A 17,249-nucleotide genomic window follows, 5' to 3' on the forward strand; every position below is an offset into this window, starting at 1 on the left:
TAGGGTAAATGATTGGGGGAGGGGGAGTGTTTTGATAAATCTGCAGAAATCGCAGTATTTCGGAAGTGAACTTCCGAAATAATTGTTTCGGAAATGAACTTCCGAAGTAAGTCAATTTTTTTAAAAAACACGCTTTCGGAAATAAACTTCCGAAGCAGGGGTAGTTTTGGTTTTTCGCAGGAGGTGACCACCCATAGGGAGGTGGGTAAAGAAATTTTCTACTTTCTTATACATGGTCGGAATTATAACATGAATAATAGTCCCCTGAATATGAGTGAATATTGTGATTAGGAAGACTAAAATGAAAAGTAAATATTCATATATGCAAAAGTAAATGACATTGAAAGATAGATAAAAGTAATATAATAACAATGACAAAATGCATATCTCTTCCAAAGTATGCAATTTATAATGTTCTTTTTATTTTTGGCGATATAAGTCAAAGTTCAAAAAAATATAAACTCAAAAGACTTAAAGTAATTAAATGTGAAAAATTCACAATTGTTACACATATACCTTAAGTCCTTAAATATTACGTTGACTTGATTTTTACTCATATTACGGATCTGTGTGTACCCAATCTCCTCAAACAATTCTAATTACATTGAGGAAACATGAAAAATAATGATTAATGTTATAAAGAGAGTTGTGGAATATGTAAGCAACTGGAATAAGAATTGAAAAGAATCAAACATAAAAAACTTGACCCCTATTGAGAGATTTATCTTTCATTTTCCAAAAATAATATCACCAAAAAGTTTGAACTTTATTACTTTATCACATATGACATGTTTGTACTTATCACCAACAATGATTCGATCAGTAAATTTTAAGACATATTTATGTTCCAATTACTTGAACAACGCATCATTCATTTGCACTTGAAAGATTACAATTGTGTAGGTGTTGATCATGAACCAAATGATTTTTTATACATGATCAGAATTATAACATGAATAATAGTTCCCTGAATATGAGTGAATATTGTGATTAGGATTAGGAAGATCGAAATGAAAAGCAAATATTCATATATGCAAAAGTAAATAACATTGAAAGATAGATAAGAGTAATATAATAACAATGACAAAATGCAAAATCGAAAAAATTGATTCTTATGTTACTTATACTCCGATGACAATAGTAAAAGCATAATGAAAAAAAATGAAAAAACAAAATATTCATAAGTTACAAATGTAAATGTTATAAAAGTTTAAAAATAAAAAAAGATAACATGTAGTATAGACAAAGTTGGTATGCACAAAAGGTTTGACAATAAATCAATAGAAAAATCAGAGTTATGTTTATCGACACATGAGTAAAAATAAATGTATCTAGAGAGATATTTTCTTATTTCATTATCAATCAAATTCATCTCGAAGTGCTCATTGTTATTGGGTACCACAATCCATTTGTGGGTGGACTCTGAGAGCAAGTTTTCATAACTCTTTTCAGTCGTTGATGTCATTGATCATCTTAAAGGGTCTTATAACAGTGAATGATCAAAGGTAACAGTAGAGATGAAAATATGATTAGGGTTTGAAATGCATAAAACAAATTAGAGAGATTTTATCTTGTTTAGAAAAACAAAAAATTTGAGTTTGCAAAAGAGAATTCCATTCAGTTAGCTATTTTTAGGGATGAGAGAAATAAGGTCGAGTATGTTAGTTTACTGGGATAGTAAAAATAGGGTGCAGTTACCGTGCATAGATAAAAATCTATGCACCATGCATAGATTATTATGGACCCTTGGATCAAATTCTAGACATCAATTATTATTACTCAATACTCAATACTCACCACTCAATACTCAATACTCAATACTCAATACTGTATCAAAAACATGATCCAATAACTTATGTAGGCTTATGCATGGTGCATAAGTAAATCCTTATGCATATTAGCCAAAGCCGTAAAAATATATGAAAATAAGTGTATGTGCATTGTGCAAAAGTTGAAATGAAACATTAAAATCTTAAATATGTCATAGAAAATTGATTGATTGATTTGACAAAGAGTTGATTTAAAACTTAGAAAGAAATGTTCAATTAAAAAGTGGATTACAAGCGACATTGTTGGTGAAAATGGGGTAATCAAATGTTAGAATAGGAACTAGATGATGTAATTAATTAGTAAAAACAAAAATGAACAATTAAATCCGTTGAAATGAAGACATGAAAAATAATACTTTCGTCTCACAATGAGTGATTCAATTGACCATTCACACTTTTAAAAAAAGTATAAACATAAGAAATAAAATAATATTTTTACTATAATATCTCTTATCATATATTTAGAATGATAAAATTTTTATTACTTAGAAGTTAAAATTAAAAAAAAATATTAAAAATTAAAATGAGTAATTCATTTTAAAATACTTTTTATTTTAAATGAATCACTCACCGTAAGACGAAGAGAATACGGTAAAGATATATATGTATTTTTTTTGAACATAAACCTTTTTTATATTATATAAACATTTTTAAATAGATAATAGACTTAGATATTGGACAAAGTTGATAACTATGGATCATAATTTAAAAGTTAAATTATGTAAATTGAAATAAAATCTTAATTTGACGAATAAATTATCAAATCAAAGATGATGTCAATTTGCATATTAATCGGTTAAACAACTTAGCAAAGTTAATCTCCATTTTTTTTTTACTAATTTTCTTATAAAAACAAAATTAAAGACTAAAATGAATTTTAATCTTAAAAAAAAAAGATTAAGATGATTTATTATTCATTTAAAATTAAAATCACACAAATTACATACCGTTGGATGAAGATGAACATTTTAAAATTTCAATCTTACAATCGTTGACCACAATCTCATTACACACGCCTCACAGAATGTTGTTATCTCACGCGCCACCACTACCTTTTCTTCTTTCAACTATACTCCATTATCAACCTCATCACTATTCTCGCACATTATTCTCATCACCTCTTTTCTCAACCAGCCATTCATTCTCACAATCTCGCCGGAGTTCAATCCTCCCAATGAACGGAGTAACCATCGCCACTGATGACTCCTCCTCTACCTCCTCGCCGGAGCACGTCACCGGGGATTGGTCATCCGTTCCTTCACTCCGGCTGCGTGATCACAGATTCACCGTTCCTCTCGATTATTCTCGAGGCGTACAGTCTTCTCCTAAGATCACTGTTTTTGCTCGTGAAGTAGTTGCAGGTAACAGTTGCACAGTATCAATCATCGTTGCATGAAGGTTTAACGTTGTTGGTTTTTTGTTGGGATTTTTCGGGGAGAAAAAAAATGAAATTTTGATGGTGATTAATGAATCTTTTTGTGAAATGAAGGAAAACCCAGATAGGGTTTTTGACAATTGTGTTTTATACTAGTTAGGTTAAAGTTTTTTCTTTTTGGTGTGAGTAATTATAGTGAATATTTTGTTAATGGGCATCTGGGGTGGGATCCAAAGTATTGGATTCTGAGTGAGTGAGTGAGTGCTTGGTGCTTTTTCTTTTAAAGGGAACCTAAAATGATTTGAATTGCTTGGGATTTTTCTTACTTGAGGTTGAAGTTTGGAATTAATCACAAAAGGCCTAAAGTGCCATAAAATGTGAGTTTGCTTACTTTTCTCCTCATTAAGCTATTTTCCTTATGGAGTTATAGGGGTATATCGGGCCAGTTTGTTTCAGCTTTAATCGGATCAGAAGAGATTATTTGAGTTCCTTTAATCTTTAGTACTATATAATTGGGATGATGTGTGTGGGACAAGGTCATGGTCGGTTGTTGATATGATATGTGTTTGTTTGAATAGGCACGGTTTTCGATTGTATTGCTGGTAAACTTTGGTCCCGAGAATTTCCTACAGTACAACTGTCATATTTCTGAGGAATGTGGTTGCCTTGTAGATGAGGATCATGCATTTAATTATGGAATGTCCTCTGTTTTGGTGGAGCCAAACTGTATGTATGATATGGTCGAGTGTTGACTTTAGTACTTTGTATGAGTGCAGCTACAACAACATTACTTTCCTCGTGTCCAGAATCGTAAAGATTTCTTCTGGTCATATTGTTTTATGTTTTAGTTCTATAGTCAATATTCAACAAAATCAGATTTTGATCAGCTGCATAAATTTTTTTGTATGATAAGTAGTAGCTTTATTGACTGCTTGATGGGTGAGCACTTGTGCTTAATCTTGTGAATCATCCTCCTTCATCATATTGCCATTTTTTCCTTACAAGTCTTTTGTTTTGTTGCAGTTGGAAAAGAAGAGCAATCATTGCCATATTTACTGTTTTTGCAAGGGGGACCTGGGTTTGAGTGCCGACCACCAACTGAATCTAGTGGATGGATTCATAAAGTTTGTGAGCAGTTCCGTCTCATCTTAATGGATCAGGTGTGTTTTTATGGATACCTGTGTTGTATCGTTATCTTTTTGTCGTGAGATAACTTTACGAGTAATCTGTTCCATTATTTATGTACTTGTATGCAGCGAGGAACAGGCTTATCAACTCCTTTGTCTGTGTCATCAATGTCACAGTTCAAGTCTGCAGTTGACTTAGCTGACTTCTTGAAGTATTTTCGAGCTGATAGTATAGTAAATGATGCAGAGTTTATTCGTGTTCGCTTAGTTCCAAATGCTGGACCTTGGACCATTTTGGGACAGGTATTGACATAGTTGTTTTCTAATGGTATTTGTGTAAGCTGCTGATTTTGATGCCGAGCCTGGCTGGCTTTACAATCTGTGACTTCTAACAATTGTCTAGCCATTGATTTGTGAGCTCGTGATTTGAAAATATTTTGTACTACCCTTGAAATTCCATGATTGGTTACTATACTCATTTTCTTTTTAAATTATGACAGAGTTACGGTGGGTTTTGTGCGGTCACATATTTGAGTTTTGCGCCACAAGGACTGCAGCAAGCTCTTATGACAGGTGGAATTCCTCCGATTGGAGATGGCTGCACTGCAGATTCGGTATACAGAGCAAGCTTTGAGCAAGTTAAACATCAAAACGAGAAGTACTACAAAAGATACCCTCAGGATATTAAAATTGTTCAAGAACTTGTTAGTTATTTAGCTGAACAAGAAGGAGGAGGGGTAATTATCTCTCTCACTCTTTTTCTCTTGTTTTTGTAAAGATGAAAGTATGAGCTAAGTTATCTCAATCCTTATTTCCTTCTCTCTTTGCATAGCATAGGTAGCTCTTCCTTCTGGAGGCATCTTAACCCCAAGAGGGTTGCAGACTCTTGGGCTCTCTGGCTTAGGATCTAGTTCTGGTTTCGAGAACCTGCACTATATGTAATGCGTAATTACCTAGTTTTTTTTTTTCTTTCCAACTATCTTGAATTCAAATTAATCTCTCGGCTGTTTTGTACTATCCTTCTAGGTTTGAGAGAGTGTGGGATCCAACTTTAGTTCCAGGATCACCTAAGAAAATAAGCCACTACTTCCTAAATGCTGTAAGTAAATCTTTGCTTTCCTATGATTATGAATCCCAAATTTCATGTTTTCTTTTGAAAACCAACAACCTCCAATTTTTGTTCTATGCAGTTTGAAAGCTCGATAAGTGTTGATACTAATCCATTGTATGCTCTTCTACATGAATCTATATATTGTCAGGTAAAAGTTCTTTTCAGTTGCTCGTGTATGCACCGTCATTGACCAACTTTTGTTTATTATAGTGATCAACATTTGACGCATCTTTTGTACTTATAATAGTGACCAGAAAGAGTATAGTATTCTGAACATGTCCCTCATGCAAGAGTCCTTTGACCAAAAGCGTCCATAATGCTTAGGCTTACATACCTTGCATTAAAATTTAACTTTTATTAGAAGAATGAAAGCATCGAGGATTGACTCTAGGCCATTTGGTCATAGAGACTCGGGTACCATGTCATGAACTAACTAACCAAAAAGATTGTACCGTTGGGTAATGGCATGTGAATGGTTTTATACTATATCTCTAACATGCTTGATATGTGTTCTCCTTCAACACTGCTCTGCAGGGTTCTTCTAGTAGATGGTCTGCCAGCAGAATAAGGACTGAAGCCGATGAAAAATTCGACGCAATTAAAGCTGCTAGAGAAGGACTCCCTGTATATTTTACCGGAGAGGTAGGGCATAAAGGATATCATTGTTCTTTACTATGCAATGCATCAACCATTCATATCTATGCTCAGAGGTATAAAGGATATCATTTTTCTTATCATGTTCATTTTCATTTCTTATATAGATGATTTTCCCATGGATGTTTGATGAGATTCATGCCTTGAAACCATTCAAAGAAGTAGCTCATATATTGTCCGAGAAGAAGGATTGGCCCCGATTATATGACTCCAAGGCTCTTAATAACAACAAGGTAGTTTACTTCACACTCATTTCATGCGCCACTATGATTGTCTCTGTACACGCACTTGAAGATGTATACATTCATATTATATTTTCTGTTAACTTGATTCATATCTATGGTCACAGGTACCTGTTGCAGCCGCCGTTTACTATGAAGACATGTATGTGAATTTTAACCTTTCGAAGGAAACAGCTTCTCAAATAGCAGGGATCAGACTATGGATAACTAATGAGTTCATGCATTCTGGCTTGCGTGATGATGGGAACAAAGTTCTTGATCATTTGTTGGGAATGTTAAATGGAAAGAAACCATTATTTTGATCACCATTTCTACTCCCTAACAATGTTTTTTTTTATTATCATAAGCTGCCTAGCCTTTTGAGTTTTGAACCTTTTATTTTCTTCTGAATTTTTAGAGTTCAGTTCTTCATATAAAATTATAAGAAACTATTGTATTTGCTGAAATAATGTCAGGTTGGCATCAGTTGTACATTATATAACATTTTCGGTGTATTTTTTCTGGAGAAGTAAAATATTTTAAAAGCTTGATGTCAGACTTTTTATAATTGTTAAAATTCTTAGTTAGATTTCTGTTAGTAGTAATACTCAAGAGGTTAAAATAGCCATGATATTATTGAGCAGAAGAAGCAAAAAGGAACAAACTTTTAAAACAGAAACGAAGGATAAGGTGGAATTTTGTTCCTACACTTTAACATAAAAAAGAGAGATAAAAAGGGTGATAGAGAAAAATGAAACAAATAATCCCATTTTGTTGAGGGCCATCAAACACGAGGTCTTCCATTTAAATCAATTTAATTGGTAGTTGTGCAATCCGCCGTATCATACTTATTTATCTTAAAGGAGTGAAATTTTAGCTGTTAAACTATTAGAAAAAAAATCAAGTTCTGCTTTCGTAATATTGCTAATAAAAACATCAAGTTCTGCTTCCGTAATATTGCTAATAAAAACATTTTCAAAAGAAATTGAGTATAAATATATATACTTTGAAATTTTAGCCGTAAAACTATTAAAAAAAAAAAAAACAAGAAGTTCTTCTTGATGAGATTGATTGAAAATATACATGTTGATATTTTTTATAGTCAGGGCCGACCCAATCTAAACTGAGGGTCTAGGCGAATTTTAATATTAAATTTTATTTATTAGATTTTAAAATTTTATTTCTTTAAACATCAACTTAATTGATAGTTGTGTAAAGGATATTCAACTAGACAATTTTGAATTGACTATATCTCATCTATTCAATTTTAACCATGAGATTCAAGTAGTTAGACAATTAGACTAAAAAAAGAATATTAATTTTTTAGTTTAAAAATAGTGCACTGTCGGTGTAAAATAATTTTACACATACAACCAATAAAAACTCTTATATTTATCATGTCATTTCAGTATTTTAAAAATAAAATTGAAATTTATTGTAATGCATGTTCCCATTAATTGACCGTGTAAAACTATTTTACACTTCAGTTCATTTCCTTTTTTCTCTTAATTTTTTCTAATTGATTTTACTTAATATTACTTTTAAATTGACAATAAAACCAATTTGTTCAATCTTGACCAAGACAATATTGATCTTAAATAAATTAATTTTAATATAAGTTATTATTATTAATGTGGGTTTAGCATAAAATGGTAAAACAATAAAGCTTAAATATTTTTACAACCAAAAGTATATATTAGTATATACTAAAATATGTTAGGTTGAATCAATCTTTTTTATATGCAATGCTTTAACTATTATTCTGGCTACCTTTATTCTTTCCAATATTTTTTGCTAATTCTCTCTCTAAATTGAAAATCATACAACCAAAGCTGCACTACCTGACAAGCGTAGGAAAATTTTCTATAATAACCAATACAAAAATCACTACAATACTGTGTATATTACTCCAAATGCTAATAGAAAAAAATTGGAGGCCCAAGGCGGTTGCCTAGTTGGCCTACCCCTTGGGCCGGGCCTATTTATAGTGGAGTATGATTGTCGGTGAAGACAATGAAAGTTTACGTAATATTTTCAATCAAGTTGGAGATTGTTGGGTTTGGTTGAAAATATATATATTGAAGAAGTCCCACATCGCATAATTTTGTGAAGGAAGAGGGAGTCTAAGGCTATATAAAAGATTCAAGTTATTCGTTACAAGATGTACCAGTCAAAAACACTTTAAGTTTGTATTTGATTTTATTTATTCTCTTGTGTTAGAGTGTTGTGAGATGTAGTTAAATATTTGTTTTGGAGGGGGTGGGTGTACTGGGGGCCGTGAGTTAGTTGAGGGTATGTTATGTGTTGTAACAATTTTTACATAGTGTTATTCTCTAGTTGTCTATCGATAACGGTCGTGGTTTTTTTCTTCTGGTTTTGGAGTTTCCACGTTAATCTCTTGTGTTGTTATTTTGTTTCTCTTTTTCTCTATGTTTGTTATTTTTCCAACACTTCTTCCATTCACTTGTAACAAATTAGATATTTTTAATATTGCTAATAAAAATATTTTTAAAAGGAATTGGGCATAAATATATATACTTTGATGGCATAATTAGTTATCGAACCCTTTAACTTAATTTAATGTTTCGCTTTAGTCTTTTAACTAAAAAATGTTACAAAATAATCTCTTAAAAACCATTATGTTACCTAAAATGTTACCTGTCATTAGTTCTTCACAAAAAAAGTTAAGTATTGACTATGTGGCATGATATCTAAGCAAATGGTAAAATGTTGACTTAGAAAGTGTGTTATAAAAGCCTTCTAGGGTTGAATCATCATCTTCCCTATTCCGTTTTCCGCGTTTTATGAAATCAGCGACATCTGCTTCTCCTTCTTTCGTATGGTTCAATCATCATATTTCCTTCTTTCATTTTCTTATACGTTCGATCATCATCTTTCCATTGCTGCATGTTTTTGTCCCTAATGTCAAAGAATACAAGCAGTGCTTCAATGTAAAACAATCAAAGCTTTGGGATAGTTAGGTATGTGCTTCATAGAAACAAAAGGATGAAGTGTTTTTGCCAATATAACAATGTTCTTCGTATTGTCGATGATACGAACATTGTGAACTATTGGAAATTTTTTGGAGTTGTAGAAATTATAGAAATCACACGATAAGAGTTGTAATTTCTTCAAGTGGTTAGGTGATGAAATTGTTGATGAAAGGGATTTGAAGATTGAAAGGAAAAAGAAGAAAATTTTATAATTGAAGAATGAGGGTTTTCCACACTAGAGGATGGTTGAAAATGTCCACGGTGGTTGAGATTTTGAGCTTAGGATTGAATCTTGTGTTTGTAACAATGTATCTCAAAAAGAATTAGGGTAAAGCATTGTGTTTGTAGAATTTTGAGTTTATCAATGTACTTCACTTTTTGAACATGTCATGAGAATTCTATGTAACATTATTGTTGATTTAATGATTGTTTTTATGAGAAACTATGTGTTTAGTATATTGTACCATTATAACTAAAACAAAACAATGGTGTAACATACATACAAAACAATGATATAACAATGAAACAAAACACTGGTATAAAAGAAAGGGAAAAAACAGTGGTGTAACATACTAGTTTAGAGACCAAAGTGAAACAGTATAATTTAGTTAAAGGTCTAATTTAAAATCTATAATACAGTTAAGGGACCAATGTGAAATGTGCACGTAGAGTTAAGGGAGCAATATGAAACATGCATATAAAGGAAAAACAAAGAGAGAGAAAAAATTCCAGGTCATATTTTACATGTCCAACAAGGCAAAAAATTAACGTTTTTTTTTCAGAAAAACTAACGACAGAGATCATTTCAGGCAACTGAATGGTTTTTAAGCGACTACTTTGTAATGTTTTTTAGTTAAGGGACTAAAGCAAAATATTAAATTAAGTTAAGAGAACAAAAGATGCATTAAGTCTAGTTTGATAACTTACATAAGATATGGTAACAAGTAAAAATCATTTATTGTTTTATATTTATTATTGGCTGGAGCAAATTAATGAACCATGCACTGAGACTCATTTGGCCCATTGCATAAGTTTCATTAATGTGGGATTGCTCTTTCCACCCTTATGTGTGCATTCCTCATCTTTGAAAATCGTAAAATGTCCTTCAAGCGTCTGAAGATACATCTTTGAGCGCACCCAAAATTACACCAAAATGCGCTATTATGATATTCACCTTATTTTGAATGAAATATGACCCGAAGATGCATCTCTCTATGCTTGTTAGGGGTTTCCAGAGATGCATCTCCAAAAAATTCCTTGAAAGTTATTGGAAGCGTGTTAATTGCAAATGAGGATTTTTTGGAGATGCATCTTCGGAAATCCCCTAGAATCATTTCAACAGAGCACATTGTCCCAACATTGTAATTTTTTGAGGCCAACTTATATTGAAGTAAAATCAAAATAAAATCAAACTAAAGTTAAATGAAATTAAAAAAGTTGTACATTAATTCAAAAAGTCAACACCATAAATAATATTTGTCCAAAAATACATCTAAACATAAACTATTGGTTTGTCGAATCCCCTGCCTTCTCCTCCTCTGCCTATACTGCACGATATCTCATAACTCGACAAACATGTTTTTCACAAGGGCCAACTATGGAATGCCATCCTAAAAGAGTCTTCCCTCTATGGCTGCCTTATCCATCTTCCAAACACGCCGACATGTCACCGTCACATCCTCAGTACGGTCATCCTAGGCCTTAAGTACCTTCTAAAGGGGGGGTGTTTAAGAAGATGCATCTTCGGACGTGCCTTTTACGTATACAGAGATGCATCTCCAAATTATATTTTTGCATAATAGGGGTGCCTATTCGATTTGGTCTGAGAAATGTTTTAAAAAGGTGCGTCAAGAGATGCATCTCCGAACCCCAGGAGTATTCGTGAATTTTCATGGTAGTGCGTATATTGATAGGAAAAGTAAATGATCGTCTTTAATGTGAAGGTTAATGCGTATATCGATAGAAAAGTAAATGATCTTTTTCAACCAAAAGGTTGATGCGCAGATCGATAGGAAAAATTAAATGATCGTCTTCAACTGAAAGGTTGATGCGTATATCGACAGGAAAATAAATGATCTTCTTCAAACAAAAGGTTGATGCGCAGATCGACAGAAAAAATTAAATGATCGACAGGAAGATTTATCCATAATGTTTTATCAATGACCATGCTTCTATCCAAACATATATTTAAATCAAATCATTCCCATTTCTTCCCCTTCCCACCCCTCCCTTAGATAAAAATTCCTCATCTCCCCTCCCCTCGATTAAACAAAACGGACTGTAATAGTGTGTTTGAATGGGTTTTTAATGAGAGAATGTAATATTTTAAGGTGGATAAAAAACTTAAGAATGGTTAAAATGATAAAAATCTATGAAATATTTTGTTGAAGTTAAATTTCATGATTTTGAAATGACATATAAAATAATAGAATTTTAAATTTCTCTCATACTCCATAAAATTGAAATGTCAAATTAGTTAATGTTATTATTTCAAAATTTTCAAATTGGTACCATATTTTCCAAAATTTTAAAAGTGATCCTCAAAATTTTCAAAAAATTACAAATTATTACTTATTAATTTTCAGATTTTACAAGTTGTCCCTTTTAAATTTTAAAATTTACAAATTAATTCTTAATAATTTTAAAATTTTATAAATTGTCCCATTTAAGTTTAAAAATTACAAATTCACCCCTTTTTTAAAATTTAAAATTTGAATTAAAAATTTTAAAATTTATAAAAATGAACTTAAAAATCTAATAAGGATTTATCTTAATCCTTTATAAGAAAAATTTAAATTAATTAAAATTTTAAATTTCTTAAATTTTTTCAATTATCTTAACCATACATATTCTAAATGTTTATTTGGTTTTGATTTAATTTGAATTCGTGTAAAAAGTTATAGAAAAAATTAAATGAAACCGAATTAAATGAATTTTATTGATTTTGAAAGAGACCAACTCGTTGAGACAACTCACAAAAATTGATTAAATCACACACACGAGAAAAAACCAAACAAAAGTGCTTTGGTTAGAACGACAGTTCTTATGACAAGTCGCAACACCAGCGATATCTTCCACAGATAGGACCAAACCAAACGAATCCCTTTCCTTGTTGCTTCTTCCTCACTTTTTTCTCCCAATTCACCACAATCATCCATGGTAGCATTGGGTAAAGGATTTTCCATGCCTAACAACATGGTTTTCAGATCAGAGCTCCAACCTATCACACCGGAACGCTTCCATGGCATTGATTCTTCTTCTTCTTCCCGTCGAAGGGACCTTGTATTCGTCGTCAACCCTCAAGGTAGTTTTTTCTTCCCTCTTTGCTTGCTCACAAAATAATTATTCCTTTTTCATAGAATGTTCAATTCTTTCCGTATAATTGACACTCTTATCGATAGTTAGTTAATTAGTTAGTTAGCTAGACATGTTATTGATTATAGGCTATGTAGTACTGACACTTCTGAAAACATGTAAGAGCGTAAGTGTCCGTGTCCGTGTCCGAAACAAGTGTAATTTATTTATCTTTTAAAATTATTGCTATGTCGCTGTCCTGTTTCCAAAGCTTAAGTTAAGTGTTGTATGAAATTTTGAAGCAATCAACTTGGGTTGTAGGTGCTAATGGGAGGACTGGTAGAGAATGGAGGAAGTTAGTTCCATATCTTAAGTCTCGCCTTGGTAAAGAATGCAATGTGAGTCCTTTCAACTATGTGTTTGTTTATCTGAGATTTCATGATACACGTGTTTATACCCTTTTTGATTTTTGAATAGATATGTGAATCCTTAACTTCAGGCCCTTGTCATGCGATTGACATAACGAGAGAGGTTAGTTACAAGGGTTTTAAATTCATTGGTATAAGCTTAAGGACTAAACTTAGGTGATTATAGGTGTTGTTTGTTTGGTTCATCAATTACAACATGTTACGTTTTACAATCGGATACATAGGTACGCACATAAGTTTAGTCATAAACTATATTGGTTTTAATGAGTTCATATATTGTGATTGTTATCTCGTGCTATATAGGCTATAAGGGAAGGGGCTGATGCTGTCATTGCTGTTGGAGGTGATGGAACTCTTCATGAGGTATAGATTGTACCGAAGTGAAATCTTTTAGTAGTTTCTATTTTCTGTCTTATTAGAAAGGGCTCAACCAAGCGTGCTTTTGATGTGTTGATTGTAAAACATATTTACTTAGTAGTAAGCGTATTTGTTGACGAATTTCTATATTCTTTCTTCCTTTTGCGCCTAATGTTCCTCAGTTCATTATAAGCAGGTTGTTAATGGGTTTTTCTGGGCTGGAAAACCTGTTGCTAATCAAATGAATGAGTCTACACGTTCAACTGCTCTCGGTGTGAGTAGCAGCATCCAGAATGCCATATTCTCAGTTTTTTTTCATTGCATGTGGTTTGCGTTTCTCAAATCCCTAACAAATATCCTGAATGATACTATCATTAACTATATTCTGTCTTTATGCAGCTCATCCCCTTGGGGACCGGTTCTGATTTTGCCAGAACATTTGGATGGTTTGTTTGTTCTTTTGTATTTTCATTCATTTTGCATTGCACTTCTATATAACTGAAGTTAATAGAAACATCTGTTGCTCTTTTTTAGGAAAGATGATCCCTGTGAGGCTGTTGAACGCGTTGCTAGAGGTTTTATCTTTTTCTTGTCTTACAATTGCTATTTCCTTCTAGCCTAGCTGTGTCATAATAGCTCTAGCATGGTGTAGCTAGCCTCACATCTTATGTTGCTACAAATTCTTTTAGTTTTTTCCTTAATACCTTCTAATACATTTCTTCTTTGGATCTAACTCCTCTAAAATGAACAATCACTTTAGACGGTAAAGTAAGTAATCTTAATTGTTGATAAGTTAACCAAATGGTTGATATTTTTTGCATGTGTTAGAATATCAACTAGTGATTTTCTCATCAATGGTTGGGATGTCTTACTTTACCAACTAAAGTGAGTGCTCATTTTAGAGGAAATGAATCCTTTTTTCTTTAGGGTTGAGATCAAAGATAGATGTCGGAGTTATTACTGGAGAAAGTTGCGAACATCATTACTTCATAAATATTGCTGACATTCATTTGTAAGGCTTACTTAGAAGTTTTCAAATAAGCATATAACAACACGGAAATTGTATATAAATTGCATAGTTGATCAAATTTTGCAGGACTGCAAAGGCAGGTTTTCATGCTGCTAGGTACAAGGCATTTGGAAAAGTGTGCTATGTCATCGGGGCATTGCAAGCCTTCATGGGACATCAAAATCAGGATCTGAGAATCAAGGTCAGTATTAATTTTTTACCCTTGCTATGAAAGGTAACAGTAAATTGTCTCTATCGGTCGTGTATAAGTTCAGCTCTTCTATAGCCTTTTATGTAAGTGCACTGTGCACTAGAAGTGTCATAAAGGTTTTATATTACGTGAGAAAATGCAGATCAACGAAGGCGAGTGGGTTACATTTCCTCAAGTGACTGCTATTTGTGCCGGTAATGCAAAATACTTTGGCGGCGGCATGAAAATTGCACCGAATGCTGATCCTTTCACAGGAAATTTAGAGGTGAAATGCTTTTTCTAAAGGATCTCAGTGATGAAGATTATAATCTATTTTTAGCGATCTGTTAGCTAAACCTACTCCTAAACTCCTACTCATCTTTTATTGAAGTTTGTAGTTTCACATAAATTCTGCAGGTTGTGATTCTTCAGGACTTCAAGTGGTATGATTTTGTTCTCAAATTACATAAACTTTACAATGGGACACATCTCTCGGTTAAAAATGTATCGACAAGAAGGTATCATCTTTTTCAAATATTTAGATGACCCTGTTTACATAAGGTTTGTGGTTATACTCATTTGGAGTGATGTTTGTATCGTAGTGTACTTTCGATTGAGGTGGAGGACATCTCAGGCAAGGGTGGCATCTATATTCAATCTGACGGAGAGCATTTGGGATTCCTTCCAAAAAAGATCTCTATTCTCCCTGCTGCTATTCAGATGATATTTTGATCCTTTTAGAGTATAACAGATTCGACAAAAAAGAGATGATGCTTTTCATGCCTTGTAATTTGTTAGATTTAAATAGAGGAGGATTTTTTCGTGTTAATTGCTTAAGCATCAGGGTAGGTTTCCTACATCATTTTTTTGTAGCCTTAGGGTGAGAAGCCAAGAAGTCATAAATTTGAATTGAAAATGGGTTGATGTATACTTTACTGAATTACTGTAAAATGTTTCTACATTTATAGAATGTAAAAAACTGTACAGATTGGAAGGTTAAAATAGTTACCACGCATCTCTTCAAAATTTTGCATCTTTTTGTTTGTAGGTAGTGTCAATTTATTACTCAAATGACTGGCCTGAGATTTATCAATACTCTGAATGATGCTTCAGTATCACACACTACCTTGTGCTTTATTTCTTTTCCGTTCTATTGGCTTTTGGTAGTAATTCTGATAAACACTGGTTTGTTTTCTAATAGAATGTAGCAATTAGTTGTCTTCAGCAAAAATGTGTGTTTAACAGTATTTTGTGCAACTATGCTATGTGACCGTGCTGCTATGAGGTGGATGCATAATCTGGATAAGTATGCTGGTAATAAAATGTTCAGTAGTGTTTGTTATTTTAGCAATGGAACACATTCTAAGGCTTAGTTAGCAAGAGAATTGGGTTAAGAAATGAGGCAATGATGACTTTAGGCATCTGAAAATAATTATTAGTGATTAACTTTGTTTTATTCTTAAAAGGTCTCATGAATCATGACACTAATAAAAAGGCTCAACTTACAGTTCTATGGTCTCTCCCTTAGTGAAAAAATCTGTTACAAAATTTACTTTAGGCACCACTCACGGTTGGCCCTGTCTTGAGATAAATTAATTGTTTTCTCTTTATTTTCTTGTAGCCTTAATGCAATTTGTAAGTTGTTATGGTAGTTGTGATGTTGATAGTGTAATGTATAATGTTACAACTTAACTTTTTTTCTTTTGATATAGTCAATGTTTGAATATCTATCCTTTATGATGTTCACCAAACTATAGTTTTATTTTGGAGTCCAAAGTAGCAGTTTTAATTTCTTTCTAAGTATGCATTTTCTTACTTAGTTATCACTCCTAGTTAGTTCAACCAATCAAATTAGACGTTAGTTTTAACCCTCCTAGTAACTGGGAGGCTTCAATAAATTTACCAACTTCTGTTCAATTTTCATGGCAGAGTATAAAACCATGTAAATTATTATTGATATTTGAGATGTCTAACTGTTTGCACTTTCTATTCTTACAGGCTATCACTTTATTATTTGTTCCGGCAATTACATATTTCATGAAAACAACCTCAATATTCATAACAGGAAATAAAATTTTATAATTTCCAAAATAGATAATCTTATCTGATTTAGATTTTAAAATTTTCCCTTTTTATCTATGCACCATTATTACTGTTGCTCTTTCTGGTTACGAAGCAAGAACACGCAATATACCCCAACACATTTTGAAGCCTGAGACAAAATTTTATATTAAATATTTTAATATAATAAAAATATTTTTATTTTAGATTAATGTATTTTAACTTTATGTTTTTTAGAATGTAAAATTATTAAATTATTCTAATCAATTTTATTTTCATTGGATAATAAAATCAACACATCTAAGCACTCTGCTTATCATTTTAAAAAAATCATAATTGAAAAAACGTTACCAAAATTCTTTAAAAAAAAACTTAAATTTCAAATATTCTTTTTATGTAAGATAACTTAAAAGATTATTATTTATAAATATGGTTTTTAACACGGCCATTTTAAGGCGTTAAAAGCGGAATATTGCACAGAGTTCTAAATATTTCACGCTTAATTTGTGGTTAAAAAGATCTAAAATATATTGATTATGGTTAACCAATAACAAAATAAGGCCTCTATTTATTTTTTTGGTAAACCTACACTTCCAAAAA

At 32.1% G+C, this 17,249-nt stretch overlaps 2 protein-coding genes across 3 annotated transcripts; both read left to right on the forward strand.

Annotated features, from left to right (window-relative positions):
• Positions 1 to 2,801: 2,801 nt before the first annotated feature.
• On the forward strand, positions 2,802 to 6,882 carry LOC131609657 (uncharacterized). Of its 2 annotated transcripts, none has more exons than XM_058881430.1 (10): positions 2,802 to 3,190; positions 4,228 to 4,364; positions 4,461 to 4,634; positions 4,832 to 5,068; positions 5,169 to 5,269; positions 5,358 to 5,430; positions 5,522 to 5,590; positions 5,977 to 6,084; positions 6,204 to 6,329; positions 6,446 to 6,878. In XM_058881430.1, the coding sequence occupies exons 1-10, from the start codon at positions 2,854 to 2,856 to the stop codon at positions 6,638 to 6,640; spliced, it is 1,557 nt and encodes a 518-aa protein (XP_058737413.1). In that variant the 5' UTR covers positions 2,802 to 2,853; the 3' UTR covers positions 6,641 to 6,878. The 2 variants fall into 2 exon arrangements, with proteins under 2 accessions (XP_058737413.1, XP_058737414.1); XM_058881431.1 differs by lacking the exon at positions 2,802 to 3,190 and adding an exon at positions 3,275 to 4,143 and having other exon boundaries at positions 6,446 to 6,882.
• A 5,422-nt stretch (positions 6,883 to 12,304) lies between these two features.
• Positions 12,305 to 15,978, forward strand: LOC131609660 (sphingoid long-chain bases kinase 2, mitochondrial). Its single transcript, XM_058881433.1, has 12 exons — positions 12,305 to 12,614; positions 12,926 to 13,002; positions 13,082 to 13,135; positions 13,336 to 13,395; positions 13,586 to 13,663; positions 13,789 to 13,835; positions 13,924 to 13,964; positions 14,317 to 14,401; positions 14,486 to 14,600; positions 14,752 to 14,874; positions 15,006 to 15,106; positions 15,191 to 15,978. Exons 1-12 carry the CDS (start codon positions 12,467 to 12,469, stop codon positions 15,318 to 15,320), a joined length of 1,059 nt encoding a protein of 352 aa, XP_058737416.1. The 5' UTR covers positions 12,305 to 12,466; the 3' UTR covers positions 15,321 to 15,978.
• The last annotated feature ends 1,271 nt before the right edge of the window (positions 15,979 to 17,249 follow it).

This window comes from Vicia villosa, linkage group LG6 (genome assembly GCF_029867415.1).
Source record: "Vicia villosa cultivar HV-30 ecotype Madison, WI linkage group LG6, Vvil1.0, whole genome shotgun sequence".
In the NCBI taxonomy this organism is placed as follows: domain Eukaryota; kingdom Viridiplantae; phylum Streptophyta; class Magnoliopsida; order Fabales; family Fabaceae; genus Vicia; species Vicia villosa.